The 15294-nt window shown below is 36.0% G+C and overlaps 1 protein-coding gene across 1 annotated transcript; it reads right to left on the bottom strand.

The window, feature by feature from the left end:
* LOC104250192 (uncharacterized) lies at positions 1 to 8067 on the bottom strand. Its single transcript, XM_009806762.2, has 7 exons — positions 7950 to 8067; positions 6606 to 7055; positions 4658 to 4710; positions 4349 to 4413; positions 4149 to 4227; positions 1033 to 1338; positions 1 to 456 (listed from the first exon to the last, which is right to left on the bottom strand). Exons 2-7 carry the CDS (start codon positions 7031 to 7033, stop codon positions 302 to 304), a joined length of 1086 nt encoding a protein of 361 aa, XP_009805064.1. The 5' UTR covers positions 7034 to 7055; positions 7950 to 8067; the 3' UTR covers positions 1 to 301.
* Positions 8068 to 15294: the final 7227 nt, after the last annotated feature.

Below are 15294 nucleotides of genomic sequence, written 5' to 3' on the forward strand. Positions count from 1 at the left end.
TTTTGACAAATAGATAGACACAACTTGTATATACTTGTCCAGATAAATCATCCTTTGGACAACAAAGTGCATTCACTCGGTATACTTTGATTATACAGCTCATGAATGCATACAGCAGCCGAGTCCCAGGCCTCCAAGTAATTTATATGAAAGAACAGGTAAGAGGGATTGGTTCCCTTAGTTTTTATCTTTGTAGAGGTTCTCAAAACTGTATAAAAGCCAGATTAGTTTGGTTTTAATGTATAATAAGTTCCCAATGTATTAGTATTTCCATGCCAGAACCTTCTTCCTTTGTAAAATTTCACATGCTGCTGATATCCACTCGGCTTTTATGGAGTTGAAAAGCAGGGGTAATCCAGCTTCCGCAACTGCACTGAATACCTGACCAATTAAAGTAACCCAAGCGAGCTTCACAGTGCGCACATACAAGCTTGCCCTCCAAGGCACCTTCTTCAACTGCAGGCGACATTTTCGAGGCAAATCAGAAAAGGGTGCAATGCAGAAGTCCAACATTGTTCAAAAGTATGACCAAGAAAGAGGAATTGTTTGTAAGCAATATAATCTGTCAAATAAGAACCAGCTACAGTTCTCATGTTGAACCATGAGTACAACAAATAATGCACAGGGGCAACATAGAAGGATGAGAAACTGAGGATCCAAGTTGTTACCCTTGTGTCCTATGGACAAAAGTCTTGCATATAGAAGATTACCTGACTACAAATATAATGCTCATAAAGTTAATGAACAGGATTTCATCATATCAAATGTGTCCTCATATGTGTCTAGCTTTAAGACCTCCGTGACTCAGGAGAGAGTATAATATTTATTTATTTTTTCAAAAAAAAGGAAAGAGTATATCTAAGTCGAGGTTTCTTAGACATATTAACAGTATGAGCTGAATTAATCCCATCCGTTCTGGCACATTGTTTGGGTTATTTTACATATTGCATTTAATTCCTGCTCCACGAACTGAGTCGACCATATCTAGGTAATGTTATCCTGGAAATAAAGGGGTGAACTAGTGTGCAGTACCTGTTCTCATCCATTTTAAAGGCTCAACAAAGACAGATGAACACTCGTCGTCAGGTTTGTTAAAAGGATTGCCACTTCTCCTTTTATGCCACTGAAATGCTGTCTCACCCTCCCCGGGAACATGATCTACAACATTCCCCTGCAGCGCCACAACTCTCCGGCATTTCTTGCAGCGGTAAACTCGGGCAGGAGCTGTTTCCTTAGTCAAGGACACATCCGCATCTGAGGGAATGCTTTCCGTTGCCGAGCCTGGATCAGCCCCAAACTTAGAGGTGTCTATTCTTTCTCCACGATTATAACTATCACCTGATACATTAAAAAGATCTTTTTATTTCTAGTGTGGAAATATAAAATACAATTTTGTTAGGCAACAAACATTTTTGCAAAGTTCAAGATGTTGCAATTGCCTCCCATAGTTTACACTGTTGATGGTGGAAGGTTTATTTCATGCTCATCTTTATCAGACAGGGCAATATAATGTATTTATTATCATGGTTCTAGTCAAGTTTCTCAATTTGTAGCCTACTAAGACAGCAGCTTAGTTTCACAAGTAGTTTGATCAATAAAATTTCATAATCTGGAAATCCAAACAAGATGTTATTGACTTGTAATTCTTTCCTTCAATCCTCCACAACAATGAATCTGGCGTAAAGTTTCTAATCAGCTGAAGAAATGATACAAGCTAGTAATAATTTTACCAATTAATTCAACAAGTCGTTCCATAAAAAAATGAAGAGCCTTAATCAAGTTCTATTCCCTTGAACACAAACAAGCTAAAAGGTTTCGGGAAAAAACTCGTAGACAATGATTTATTGATAGATAAAACTGCAGCGAATTTTGAAAAATGAAATTAGTACATACGAAACTAGGAGAAATTAGTTTTTTTTTTTTCTTCTCAAAAAAAAAACTAGGAGAAAATATAAATGTTTCTAAAGAGGGATACCCATAAAACAATAGGGGTACTTCTTCACAAGTCAAATCTTGTCAATCAACTATACCATAATGTGAAACTAGTTGGGATCGGCAGCACAAATCATCTATATCTGCTCCGCTCTATTTGGACAATTTTGTTCCAATATTTAAATAATATGCTTTTAAGGCTAGTTAAGGGATTCTCTAAAACTATTGAGATTTCATAAATTTGCACTAATTTGCATACCGACATACAACTAGTTGATATTACCTTTATGGATCATTTATTGCCCTTATGTTTCGGTTTTAGCTAACTCTATTAAATCTGAGAGATAAATCTTTTACGACAACTTCTCTCCATCACTAAGTCTATCTAATAACCTTTTAGCACATTCAATCATCATAATGTTACAGCTACAGAACGGAGCTTTTTTTTTTGGTCTACGTAAAGACATGACAAACAAACTAATAAGTGTTCTTTTTTTTATTGGTCAATGTAATTTATTGATATTTAGTAACAAGTGCCGTCAAATATTTAAAAGGGTTTTATCCTGTAAGTGTAGTACTTGCAACTTTTGCCAGACTTGATTTCTAATCTTGTTTGGTCGTACATCCATCTTAACATATGCTTTTTCTACAACACTTATCTTGTACGTGTGTTAGCCTAATAGACCGAACATTCACTACCATTTAACATCATTGATCTCACAGTCGTTCTATATAATTAGCCTTCCATTTATCTTCCCACTGCATTCTATCCCGTAGAGCTCCATAAATTATTTTCTTCTGAAGCATCAACCATAGGACTTCTCTTGGCGTTCTATCATATGATTTCTCTATGTTAATGAATATCATGTGTAGCTCCTTCTTCTTTTGTAATAAATTTCCACCAACCTTCTGCACAACAAATAGCCTCTATCTTATATCCACTACCAAGCATAAATCCAAAATAGTTCGCTCTCTCTCTCTTTCAAAAATTTAATTGTATGACTCATAAGTTTATACCAAGATAGTTCGCACTCCTTTGAATATCCTTGGACTTATATATCGATACAAAGGTACTCTTTGTCCACTCATTTTGCATCTTTCCATGCCTCCCTATAACATTGAATAGCTTGGTTAGCCATACAAAATTACAAATCCAATCTCTCCAAGACACTTTTAAACCTCTATAGGATACTATTTGGATCATAGTCTTTTCTAATCCACATATTTTTCATGGCTCCTTTACTTCACAACTGGTGGTATAAGACAGATAGAACATCAATTTTTCATAAAAAAGTTTGCTATGATAATTCTTGGAGGTCTCCCATTCCACATATATCACATGTTGGACCACCGGCTCCTGGGCAATGTGCCTCTTGACGAACCAGAAGAGGAAAAAATGGGCAATGAAGATTGGGTAAGCCCTAAATATTCATGATCCACGAATTAACTAGCACAAGATATCACATACAATTTCATACTATAACGGGTCGTTTGGTTTGAATACAGGTTATGCTGGGATTAGTTATCCTGGTATTGTTTTTTATCCACTGTTTAGTATGTTGTATTAAAAATGACATGCATGCATAATTTCTCAGAAGAAGGTATAAGTTATCCCAACACTAATTATCCCAACCCCTACAAGGTATAAATTATTCCGGTACTAATTTTAATCCCAGGATAACTTATACCAGGTTTGCTAACCAAACAAAGTATTAAGGTGGTAATAAATTTTTATACCAACACTATTTCTACTTATACCTCATACCAAACGACCCCTAAGTGTATCTCTCCTCCAACACTTTAAATTTTTAAATAAATCACGACAAAATTCACCTTTAGAAGGTAGTCTTGAGGTCAGAGGAATGAAATAAACTGAATATTCAAGCAATCTAGTATTAAGAGCTAAATCTTGGTAGCACGGATTGTTAGATTAGTCCATCATTACAAATCCTTAAGACAAATTCATATGGTAAAAAGCAATACCGAGGCTCTCGAGGGAACTGAAAGTCCTCATTAGAATATTGTATATTTCACATATTCTTCAGTCAATTCGCTATTCTAGATTTGTATAGATTATTGGATGGGTCATTTTGACATTAAGCTACTTCATGTACCTTTCCATATGCAGGATTTTCCTAATTTTCTTCTTTTAAAAATTTCGTTACGAAATAAGAATAATAATCTCAAGATAAGCAAAGAAAAGTGAGAAAGTGGACCTAGGACTTTTAGGTGGAAGCGTTTGTAAATGGGGCTAGCTTTATCAACTTTGAAACCCATTTCTTCAAACATTTTCAACTGCAGACAAAAGAAAAAAAAATCACTCAGAATCCAGTCAAGTAGTGGACAAAGCAGGAAACTAATTTCAGTAATCACCATAAACCGTTGCTTACAAATCACTTCTTACTGCCTATTTCACCTGATCTAGGAAACCATCATTTGGGCAGACAAATTCACAGCTTTGACGTAAAGATTCAATTGCATCTGTAAAAACAAGATAGAAGAAATTTCAAACAATAATAAGTAAAAAGGGTCAAGTTTCAAGATCACAATATGTGTAAAAGCAGAAGAATAAGCTCTAATTCTTAGCAAATTGTGTAATACTTCCAGGCAGCTCAAAAGGAAACCACCAACATTTTCTATTATATGCTGAAGTATGCTCTCAATAAAAGGAAAAATAAGTTTTTGATAGTGAAGGTCCACATGTAGAAACAAAATAAAATTGAACCTTCTTGAGATAGTTGTTCAGTTTTCATCAGGTAAGCTGCAATAATGGCTGCACTGCAACCAAAAGAGCAAACGAGGGTGTCAATAGGTAAAAATTAGCAGGAAACTGTAAGCAGTAGAACTTGTACCAAAAAGAATGTAGGCTGTTTGGCCTCCATAAGAGAGCCATACACGGAGAAGCATCTCCCTTCATTCTTACATTCAAGTGGAAAAGTACATAATAACCACAGCAGTGGAAAAAAATATTATCGGAGATCATTTAATTACCATTCCTTTATACAAACACAGAAGTACCTTGAGACATATGGAATTGCGGCATAAAACTATGAAGAGTCTAAAAGCACGTGAAACATTAGGCAATCAAACACAATTTAACTGAAAAGGAAATGAGCAGGAGTCCATCTCGTCATCGCTGAATTTCCATTTAGCTTTGTTTAGAACAAATATATTAGATAACCCAATTCACTGTAACATAACCAGAGTTTATGATGAAGCCAAATGATAACTCTAGAAAACTTACCAATTTATGTTGGTGATTGATCATATTGGCCGTAAAAGGCAAAACAACTATTAGTCAACTTGATAGACATAGCAGTGGAGCATTGCATCTAAGCAAAAAGATTAAATCATGATGGAGTTAGGCCTACCCCCCCCCCCCCCCCCACACACACACACACAACAAAAAAAGAAATAAAGAATAAGAAATATAAGCTAATGAAAATGTTAGGTTGACCAATTTCTTCTTTGCAAAGCAAAGATCATCATCTAAGACCCATTTTTATGCTTGTCACATGGATAGATAGATCAAGAAAGTAACACAAACGTCTTCAACCAAAAAGAAAGAGAAAATATTGTACAATGTAATAGTCCGATTCAGTAGCTTATTACCAAAGTTACTTTTTCAACATTGAAAGCAGCATATTATCTCTTTATGGTAACATAATCGAGCCATTTGCATCTTTACGTCGCAGCAAAACTCAATTTGTATTTTACTAGTTTGGCAAGTTATTGATAAGCAATATCCACTCTATCGTATTTTCCAAAACTTGACAACTAAAATTAATGGATAAGTTTTATCTTAACAAGAGAGAGAAAGAATGCGAGGGTAAGGTCCGGCTCATGATGCATGTAACTGCTTAAACTAGTAAGTACTAAGTCGTGATGCATTAATTTCATTTTTATAGCTGAACTGTAGCACAGCCTAAGCAGTAAATTAATTTAAGTGATTCATGAAGAAAAGCAAAAGAAGCCATTGTATGAATTTGAATCCTCTACGATAGGTAAGTATAGCTCACGAACTGTTCAATGTATTAAAAGGTAGAAGTCCACATCAGACACATCTTTTTCGTTGAATCTTTCGACATATTTTCATTTCATGAGGTATTGTAGTAGACTTGCCAGGTCAGCTACGGCAACTAAAAAAAGTTCTTTCTTACATCTAATGACAGCGGGATCCTGATAAGGGAATTGGGATCCGAGAAGAAATGGTGCATTGGTGTTAGTAAGTCAAAGTGAAGATCATGTATAATATCAGCAAGGAAAAAGAAAAAAGCACGGAGCATTTCTTATCGATTGAGATTTTAGATCATCAAGAATCAGTAAGCATCCATATTAAGTGGTTTAATCCACAATTATGTTGGAGAAAAACTGAATATCTTGCTTTTTCATGTGGACTGAAAAGAAGCTACAGCTTCTTATAAAATAATGATACTTTGTCAGAGCTTTTCCCTTTTCTGATATGTAGTATAAGCTTCTTCACTTGTAAATGGTTTTGTAATATCCATATTATATCTCTGATTAACTTTTGTCAAGTCAAAGATTGACACAATTCTTCAAACCCGACCAATCTACTGGGTGGAGGTCCATCGGGACTTAAAAGAACGTCCCATGCATCCAGAAATTAGGATATAATTGACGCAAAAAAACAACGAGCCGTGTAGAAGTTATACCTTCTTGATACACCAGCAAAGCAATGCACCAACACAGACCCCTCTTTTCTACTTTGTTCGATAAAATCCAAACAAGCATCCAAAGAATCCAGCAAATTCTCATTCTCCATGTCTCTCAAGGGCGCAACCATCCTTACAAACTTCAAATCTTTCCCTGCATGCTCTAACGAGTAGAGGAGTTTCTTAGGTGATGATGAGCTCTTATTCTCATCAGTTATAGCGTTGGCATTTCCTGAATCCCCAACATATTCCTTCCGAATCTCTTTGGCTGGTATTGAAAGCCCAGAACGCCATTCTGAGAAAAAGGATATTGAAGTTGAGCTAAGGACGGACAAGATATGCATAATTTCATCACTACCATGCTCAAGAACTTCTGCTGCATCGCCTATGTTGCCAATGAATAGATGCTCCCGAACCAGATACGGCATATCGCATGAGCAGATTAATTAACTGCAGACATATCTTAAAAGTTAAAATTGCCCACAGTTTGTAACAACCAAATTTCTTTTCAAAAGTAAAATAACTTCCGTTAACAACATTGAAACCACCACTAAAACTTTTGATTTGCCAAAAGGAAATTGCAATATCAAATGAAACATTTTGTGAGATCTCCTGTCTCGGATTAGAAATGTGTAACATTTTCCCCTTTACTTTCAAAAATTGTGTTTTATACCTTCCCTCCATTTGAGCCTTCGACTATATATATACCCTTATTGTAATACCATTATACTTTTGAACAAAAATACCCCTAATCCATTAAAAGACCCAGACCCCGATACCTACAATAGACACGTGGACGGTCATTAGACATTTTAAAATACCCGATTTGTTTACCCCAAACCATTACCCGACCCATTAGTGTCAAGAACTCTTTCTTCCTCTTAATCAGCTGAATTATCCACCACCCTAAACCCTAAGGCCTAAACCTCTCCCTCCCTCCCTCTCTCTCTCTCTCTCTCTCTCTCTCACACACACACACACACACACTTACTATCATCTTTACTTTCCAGTTTCAAGCTTGCTTATTTTTTTCTTCTACCTTCCTTGGTGTGAAGACCTCAAAATTAAACAATCTAACTTTGAATTTACCTATGTTCTACACTTGCAAATCCTTTTTTTTTCTCATACCATTTCCATTAGTGGTATAAATACAGGAATCGAAATACATAGGTTTTCAATTTTCTGTCCTCCTTTTGTAAAATATTCCTAGCTGTAAGAACATGATAAAGTAAACACGAAAAATCCCCAAAAGAAATTTAAAAAAAAAACAAAAACAAAAGAGAAGAAAGTAGATATGTTATTCGTCGAATGAGAAGTGTAAAATAGTTGGTTAATGAAAAGAACCTGAAGAGCGCGAAGTTGGAACGGGCGGAGGAAAGGCGGCGTCGATAGACTTGGACAGTGTGGCGGACAATTCAGCTAATGAAGAAGAAAGAGTTCTTAGACACCTAATGGGTCGGATAATGGGTTTGGGCAAACGAATCGGGTATTTAATATATTTATTGTATTTTTCATATAGATATAAAATTAGAAAAATATATTTAATAAATTTTGAAAGAATCATTTGATTCAAAAAGAGAGAGAAAGAGAGGGAGAGAAAATAGAGAAGATTGTAGTACCATTAGTACCATATATTAATATTAGTGAGGGTTAGCCCGTGCGTTGTACGGGCCCAACCGCAGTAAAGTCAAACCCTTATAATGCTATAGATAGTCATGGAATTTGTTTTGGCACACTTAACAAGTTTTGCTAAAATGCTTTTTAACCGTCATTACTATATATTGTCAGGACTTTTTGTCTACATAGAAAAATGTGATTTTAAGAGTATTTAGCAACATGATTTACTGTTTTCATCATCCATCCAACTTTTTCATTATCTTGGACCAACCATCAAACATGTTGCTACTGTTGTAGGCACTAAGGTGGTCTCTAGTAGCTTGTCAACGCATTGTCTTCCGCTCTGTTATAAATATGAGTTAAACATATCAATGATATATTCACATAAGAGAATATAATCTGTTCAAACAAAGTCGTTGATATCCAACTTTCACACAAGATCGCTACATGCTAAATGTAACATACTGTAATTATGGACTCAAGCTTAACCCTAAAACCAGAAAGAAGTTTGCATTATGCATGAACTATTTAATGTAACAGGTTACCATCAAATTCAAATACGAGCTAGAAGAGCACAATTATTTCACTAAGTTCTTAGGAAGCATTTTGAAAGAAACTGATGAGATATATTTATGAGGTTTGACTGCCATAATTTGATTGTCAACTACAATGCTAACCAATTTCTTTCATCTCTGCCAAGCCTTGCCAATAGAATCAATTGTGTTAGTTTCATTTCTTTTGCCTAAAGAGGGAAGCATGAGAATATGTATACAAGCATGAAAATTTTAGTCAAGCATGAGAATATATATATACAATTGAATTATTAAACAGGAGCGAGGCATGAGATAACTCTTGCATTTCGCACCATGTGTATATAGCGCGACGATGAATCTGACTCTAGAGTTGGGATCTCAAAAACATCTCCTGGTCTCATGAAAGTCAACTACGATAATATGTCAAAATATTATTTTTAGTTTAGGCAACACAATTTGACTTGTGAAAATTTTAGTTCTTTTTATTCGATAGCAGATTTAATAAGGAATAACCCTTAACAATACTTTTATAATAGTTATATTAGTACTGAATAGCAGCAATCTTTGTAGAGACATTTAGCTAGTGTTTGAGTTAGCTTATATTTGATAACAATGGGTAGTACTTTTTATTACAGAAGTTACACTCATTACAAAAAGTTTCTCTTTTGATCTATTTTACCTTTAATTAAACCATGCATCTCACGTATTACACAGATAAGCCACCTTTGGGGAAATCATATGATAAGCCATTTTGGTCAGCCAAAGTCAACCAGTTGTAAAAGCTTCCTAATTACCCGAACCATGCCTCGTACCAAAATTTGTACAAAAGCATTTCAATAATTCCAAATTTTCGCATTGAAAATATGTTTGTATCCCTCATTTCAAAAAGATAAGCACATAAATACAAATCTTTTTCCAAAACCACCAATCGCTATTCCACACCATCCCAAACGATGAAAACAGAAAATCACATACAGAATTTAAATAATTTCAATTCAGTATAAGTCCGGATTTTGAAAATAAAATCAAGAATAGTAAACATGTGCAGATCCAAACAAAAGGTTCGATAAATAGAGGAAAACCCCAGAAAAAATAAAACTGCCCGTCTAATAGCGCAATAAATTGAGCAGCTCGACATGGAAGACTGAAAAAGACGAAGAAAAACGAAGGAGAACTTAAGAAAGTGTTATGAATAAAGAAGACGTTGAGTTTGATCTAACTCGGAGAATTTGATTTGAGAATGAACACAGCAAACTCAAATAATTCAGTTCTCTAAGGACATGTAAATGCTAAGGGTAAATGGGATAGCATAGCACGTGTCTGACACATGTAATTATGCAGTTCAGTGGTAAATCAAAATAGTTGATTTTTGTAGTTATCCGGCAATATCCAATCAGTTAGCAACTCTCTGAATCTTATTCCCAAAGTACCCCTACGACTCGAAGCTCCTCTCCTTAGCCGCTTCTATAATAGTAGTAATACTATTATTTTGTATATAAATGATAAATATGCATATGGAAATGTAATTCAGTAATAACACTTCTAAAAGGGATAAATAAGTTTATAATAAGCATAAATAGGTAAAAGTTCCATGTTTATTAGCCCTCTGTGTGTCTAGCTCAGTGTTGGTTCGAATCTTTTATAGAGGAGAATATTTTTATTCAAAAGTGCAACAATAAGGGTATATATATTATAAAAAATTATACGGGGCATCCTATTTGGTCGCCCCTATTTAACTTATACTTACTTTTAAAAAAGTTTTAATTTGTACCCACTATTTAAAAAACTTCAGCCCTCTTTCTCCTCCTCCTCCTCCTTCGTTTTCTAAATGTTGAAGCTTGAGATATTGTTATGGTTCTAGCCTGATGATTCATATATATCTGCTTGTCCCATTATGTTCAGTTTGGTCTTATTCATAATAATTTAACCTCTTAGATATTTTAGCTTTACATGCACATTGATTTTTGGTTCTAATTTATCCGTAGTAACTTGTTTTCATGTCGAAAATATTTTTCATTCTTTAATCTTTGAAATGAACAACATCAATCGCTGCTAATCATAATTTATTAAATTCATTGTTGTTTAGAACTTCAGCTCTAAGAATGTTAAAGTTCAGCAAATACAAAACAAACTTCAGCCCTAGAATGCTTCATTACAAACAGAACAAAGTTTAAGCTAAAACATGCTGAAGTTCAGCAAATACAGAACAAAGCTTCAGCTAAAACATGCTGAAGTTTAGCAAATACAGAACAAAGCTTCAGCTAAAACATGCTGAAGTTTAGCAAATACAGAACAAAGATTCAGCCAGTAGAATGCTGAAGTTCAGCAATTACAAACAAAAAATTCAGCTAAAACATGCTATAGTTTTATTGAACTGAAGTTTGCCATTTGCACTATGAAATGAAGTGATTGCCTTTGCAAGTCATGCCAAACTTCATGCAAAAATATTTGATGTTTTGATATAGTTCAGGCAAAACATTCTGAAGTTCAAACTTCAGATATAAATTTTTGCTACTTCAGGACCGTATTTCTGAAGTTACGCGAAAAGTGGATACGCTTGTAATTTTTTTTGCAAAGCGGGTATAAGTTAAAAGGTGACCTAAAAAGAGGGCATAGATGCAAATGCCCCTATATATTAGGATACTCCATATTTTTAAAAAAATTAGAAGGACAAATATGACCCTTATTCATTATATTTATTGTTTAGTGTTATTCGCACTCCATGATAGAGCTCACGAGAGAAGAGATTCGTATCTTAGCGAACTGAGACTGCGTTTTAAGTGTTGCCTAAGTGTGAACACGTGATTTTTGCTTCACGGAAACTACTCCAAAAGAAATCGGAAAAGAAATAAAACAAGTTACTTTCGGGTACAATTTTGAGGGTTTGTGTAACATTTTTTGATAATTGTTTTGTCCGTAAATGCTCGCCTTGCTATAGTTAAAAAACACAAAAAAATACATATTGCATACATTTAGGGAAAATGGTACATTTACGAATTAATTAACCATGATTTGGTTTTGAAAGCGAAAATCACAAAATATGCATTGTTATTCTATTTGTTGTCATGGTAACTTTATTAGATGTTTTAATTCAAGTGATAATTGTTGTTAGGTATTAATTAATATTTGTGTGTTTAATTTTGGTTTTTAGGAATTTTTGTCTAATTATAAAGAAGGAAAATACCGGATTTGGGCCAAAATTTAAATGAAAAATCAGGCCCAAACCAATTACCACAACCTAGTCCAACCCAGGCTTCCCAGACACGCCCCCAAACGATGCCGTATCAGCATCCCCATCCTGAGCCATTGATTGATTCAAATGAACGGTCCAGATCAGGCCGTTCACTTACCCAAACGACGCCGCATAGGGCATTTGTTCTGAGCCCTCCATCCAGTCCAATCCAACGGTCCAAGATCTCTTTCAGCAACCCGTTTCCAAACTCGACCCAGTAACCGATTCAAACCGACCCCACAACCAATGCCAAACGTTGTCGTTCCCCATTAAGTGAAAGATCCTGGCCATCGATATCAGTTCATCCAATGGCCAGGATCTAACCGCCCACTACGTATATAAGCTTAAACCTTTACCCCACGCCCCTATCCGAACACCCCCCCTTCCATCGTCCCCAAACACAAACCCAAACCCCTGTTCCAAACCCTAGCCGCCCCCATACACTCTCACCGTGAGCCCGGCGGCAACGATGCCGGTGACTACCAAAGTAACACCCAGATGCACCTAACCACCCTGAACACGGATCTGTTACCCCCTTGCCTCGAATCATCCCCCACCATCTCGAATGTTAATTTGAAGATTCGAGCCCAACCCTGACCTACACCAACCCACCCCAGTTTCACACCAGTCACCACCCTGGCCTCACTCGTGACCAAACCAAGCTTGGTTTGGTCCGAATCTACCCACAAATCCTCAAGCCCCAATTCGAACTGTTCGAACCCTAGAACACAAGAACTTTTGGAATCCGGCTAGTTTAAATAGAGGGTTGGGGTCTAATAGACCTTAATCGAAGTGTTCTCGATTGAGAACACCTCGATTAAAGTCTGTTCGACTTCAAATGAGCAAATCCAGTTCAGGCTTGGGTCGTTTGTTGTTGAGCTTCCAGTGAGTTTTCCTTTTTCTTTTTCTATTTTTGTTTGAGTGTTGTTTGAATTTGATAACGTGTTTAGTAGTTGTTTGTTATTTCTAATATTTTTCTTTCAATTGTTCTCCATCTTCGTAAGACCTTTTTATTTGGTCGATTGTTCTTCTATTTATGTTTGAATACGTATGGTGATATACATGTTTCAATTTGATTAATATTGTCGAATAGATAATTCATATAGATTCCCTGTGTTGTGCAAAGTTGTTGAAGGCAGTTGATGCCCCGTTCATGTTGTTCGTTTAATCGACTGATTGTTCTATGTTATAATTAGTATAGTCGATTAGATAAATGTTGTCGATTAGTTTCACAGTACTGAATGTGCAAATATATTGATTCGTATGGCTTCTTATGACTGATCGAATCATTGTCATTTAGCTGATTGTTTGACATTATCTGTGAATGGTTTGTAGCTGCAATGTAATAGCTAGAACTCAGTTTAGGTTAGCTTGAATTTGAACTTTCAGAAGTTCAAAATTTCCTGCTGTTGAAATAGGGTAAAGCAGTAATAACCAGGGGGCTAACATGGGTAGTTTGGGGGTGTGAAAAGATCAGAAATGGTTAGTTTAAGTTGGGCTGACATAGGGTACTGAAATATGATTAAACTAATACAATAGTGGGGAACAAAACTTGGTAGCATGGGGGGGGGTAATTGAATATTATAGACTGCCCATACCTTTGGGTAGAAAACACATGCTAAGGGGCTGTCAAGAGGATGGGCATTGGGCATTTTGATTAGTTTAAAGGAGTTATGGACAGAGTTGAGGGCTGGGGGAAACGAGGCAGCCTGGGGCTTGCTTGTGTTTTGCCTACAAATAGGTTCATTAGACATTAGAAAAGGGGGAGAGGAGAAGAAATAAAAAATCAGAAATTAGAGGCTGGACAATTTTAAGTGTTGAGAGTGAAAAGAGTGCTAGTTTTCAGAAGATAACAAGCAGAAGTCTCTGTGTTTCTGCACCTGTTTTCTTTCTCTGCTTTGGTCTGGTTTGGTTGGGTGCACTGCTGAGTTTTCAGTTAGCTTCCCTGGGTTCCTTACTTGCTAAAAACTGTTTTAGTCTAAGTGTCTTGGTTCTCTGTTTGGACTGAAAGTTCACTGGTTGTTGCTGTTGGGTTTTCTGAAATTTCTGCTGGGTTTTCATTTAAGTTGCTGCTGAGTTTGGGTCTATTATTGGGCCATCCATGTTGCCGTTGTTGCTGTATTGTTGCATACTGCCCTGCTGATCACTCCTCTTTTCTTTTGCTTTCCTATACCAGGTACACGACTGATACACTGTCAATGTAAGCTGAAATTTGAAGCTTGAATACAAAGAAAATTGGAAGAGTTGAAGTTATTCTGAATTAGCTTAGAAATGTACTGAAAAATAGTTTGTCAGCATGATAATTTACTTTCCCTAATAGAACTATGTAGTTAGCTGTGATGTAACTGAACTTTTATGCATATCATTTAGTTGGAAGACCGTGTGTGTTGCTTATAATTGAGAGTGATTAATGTTGTAGTAGCCATGTTCTATTAGTTCCTTATCGTTTTGTCAAGAAGCATGTTAGGTACCCAATAGTTCCTGCTTTAAACAAATGGCCTGTTTTAAGTCTGTGGGAATATGGCTTAATTAAGGCAAATAGTACGTGTCATTTCAGTTTCCCCCCCCCCCATTTGTTTATAAATGTCAAACATATATCAAACACATTGAATAAGCCCAATTGGAATAAGGGTGGCCCAGGCCGAGTTTAACTTTATGCACATTGGGCCTGGGCCTGTGATATCTAAACAACTGCTCATATACGTGTTCATGTTTCTGATTTTGCAAATCATATTCGGAACCCAACTGTAACTAACTTGTAAGCATGTAAGTAAAGTTGGACCAATCTTCTTCTTTCATTATTCGAGACAAATTCAATAGAAAACATAGCCACTATAGGATCGTCCTTTTAAAATAAACGAGATGAGTCTCGCCAAAAAAAAATGCAAATTGCGAGGCCCTCAATAATTGATCATAATAAATACTTAGAATTTGGGACGAACTGTTTAGTGAATTTCACTGCCTTCCCCAAGGACAATAACGCGTTAGACTCTTTAGACGCGATTTAATTAAATTACATCCTTAAACTCGGGTGCACATTTATGTGACCCAAATCCAAATCTCAACGGAGTCGAAATGTGTCTCTAATCACGGGTACATTGATTGTGACGTGGTTCGAGATGCGTGTCCATGACGTTGCAAATCCCTTTAAAAATAAGAATAAGATGAGCCTCGCCGAATAAAAAACACAAAAATTGCGGGGCCCTCAGTAAATATTTGCTTTAAGATTGCTTAGATTCCGGGACGGGCCGTTTAGCAAATTTCACGGCCCTACCCAAAAATAATGATACGCTAGTTGCTTTAGGCG

The sequence above is a fragment of the Nicotiana sylvestris genome, chromosome 5 (genome assembly GCF_000393655.2).
Source record: "Nicotiana sylvestris chromosome 5, ASM39365v2, whole genome shotgun sequence".
NCBI lineage: Eukaryota > Viridiplantae > Streptophyta > Magnoliopsida > Solanales > Solanaceae > Nicotiana > Nicotiana sylvestris.

What these genes read in the sequence shown, in the direction of transcription:
- LOC104250192 (XM_009806762.2), bottom strand. Translation starts at nt 7,033, where the DNA reads ATGCCGTATCTGGTTCGGGAGCATCTATTCATTGGCAACATAGGCGAT. An exon ending in TGAACAACTATCTCAAGAAG is followed by an intron (nt 4,414 to 4,657) that starts GTTCAATTTTAT and finishes TTGTTTTTACAG; the next exon opens with ATGCAATTGAATCTTTACGT. An exon ending in TTTAAAATGGATGAGAACAG is followed by an intron (nt 457 to 1,032) that starts GTACTGCACACT and finishes TGTCGCCTGCAG; the next exon opens with TTGAAGAAGGTGCCTTGGAG.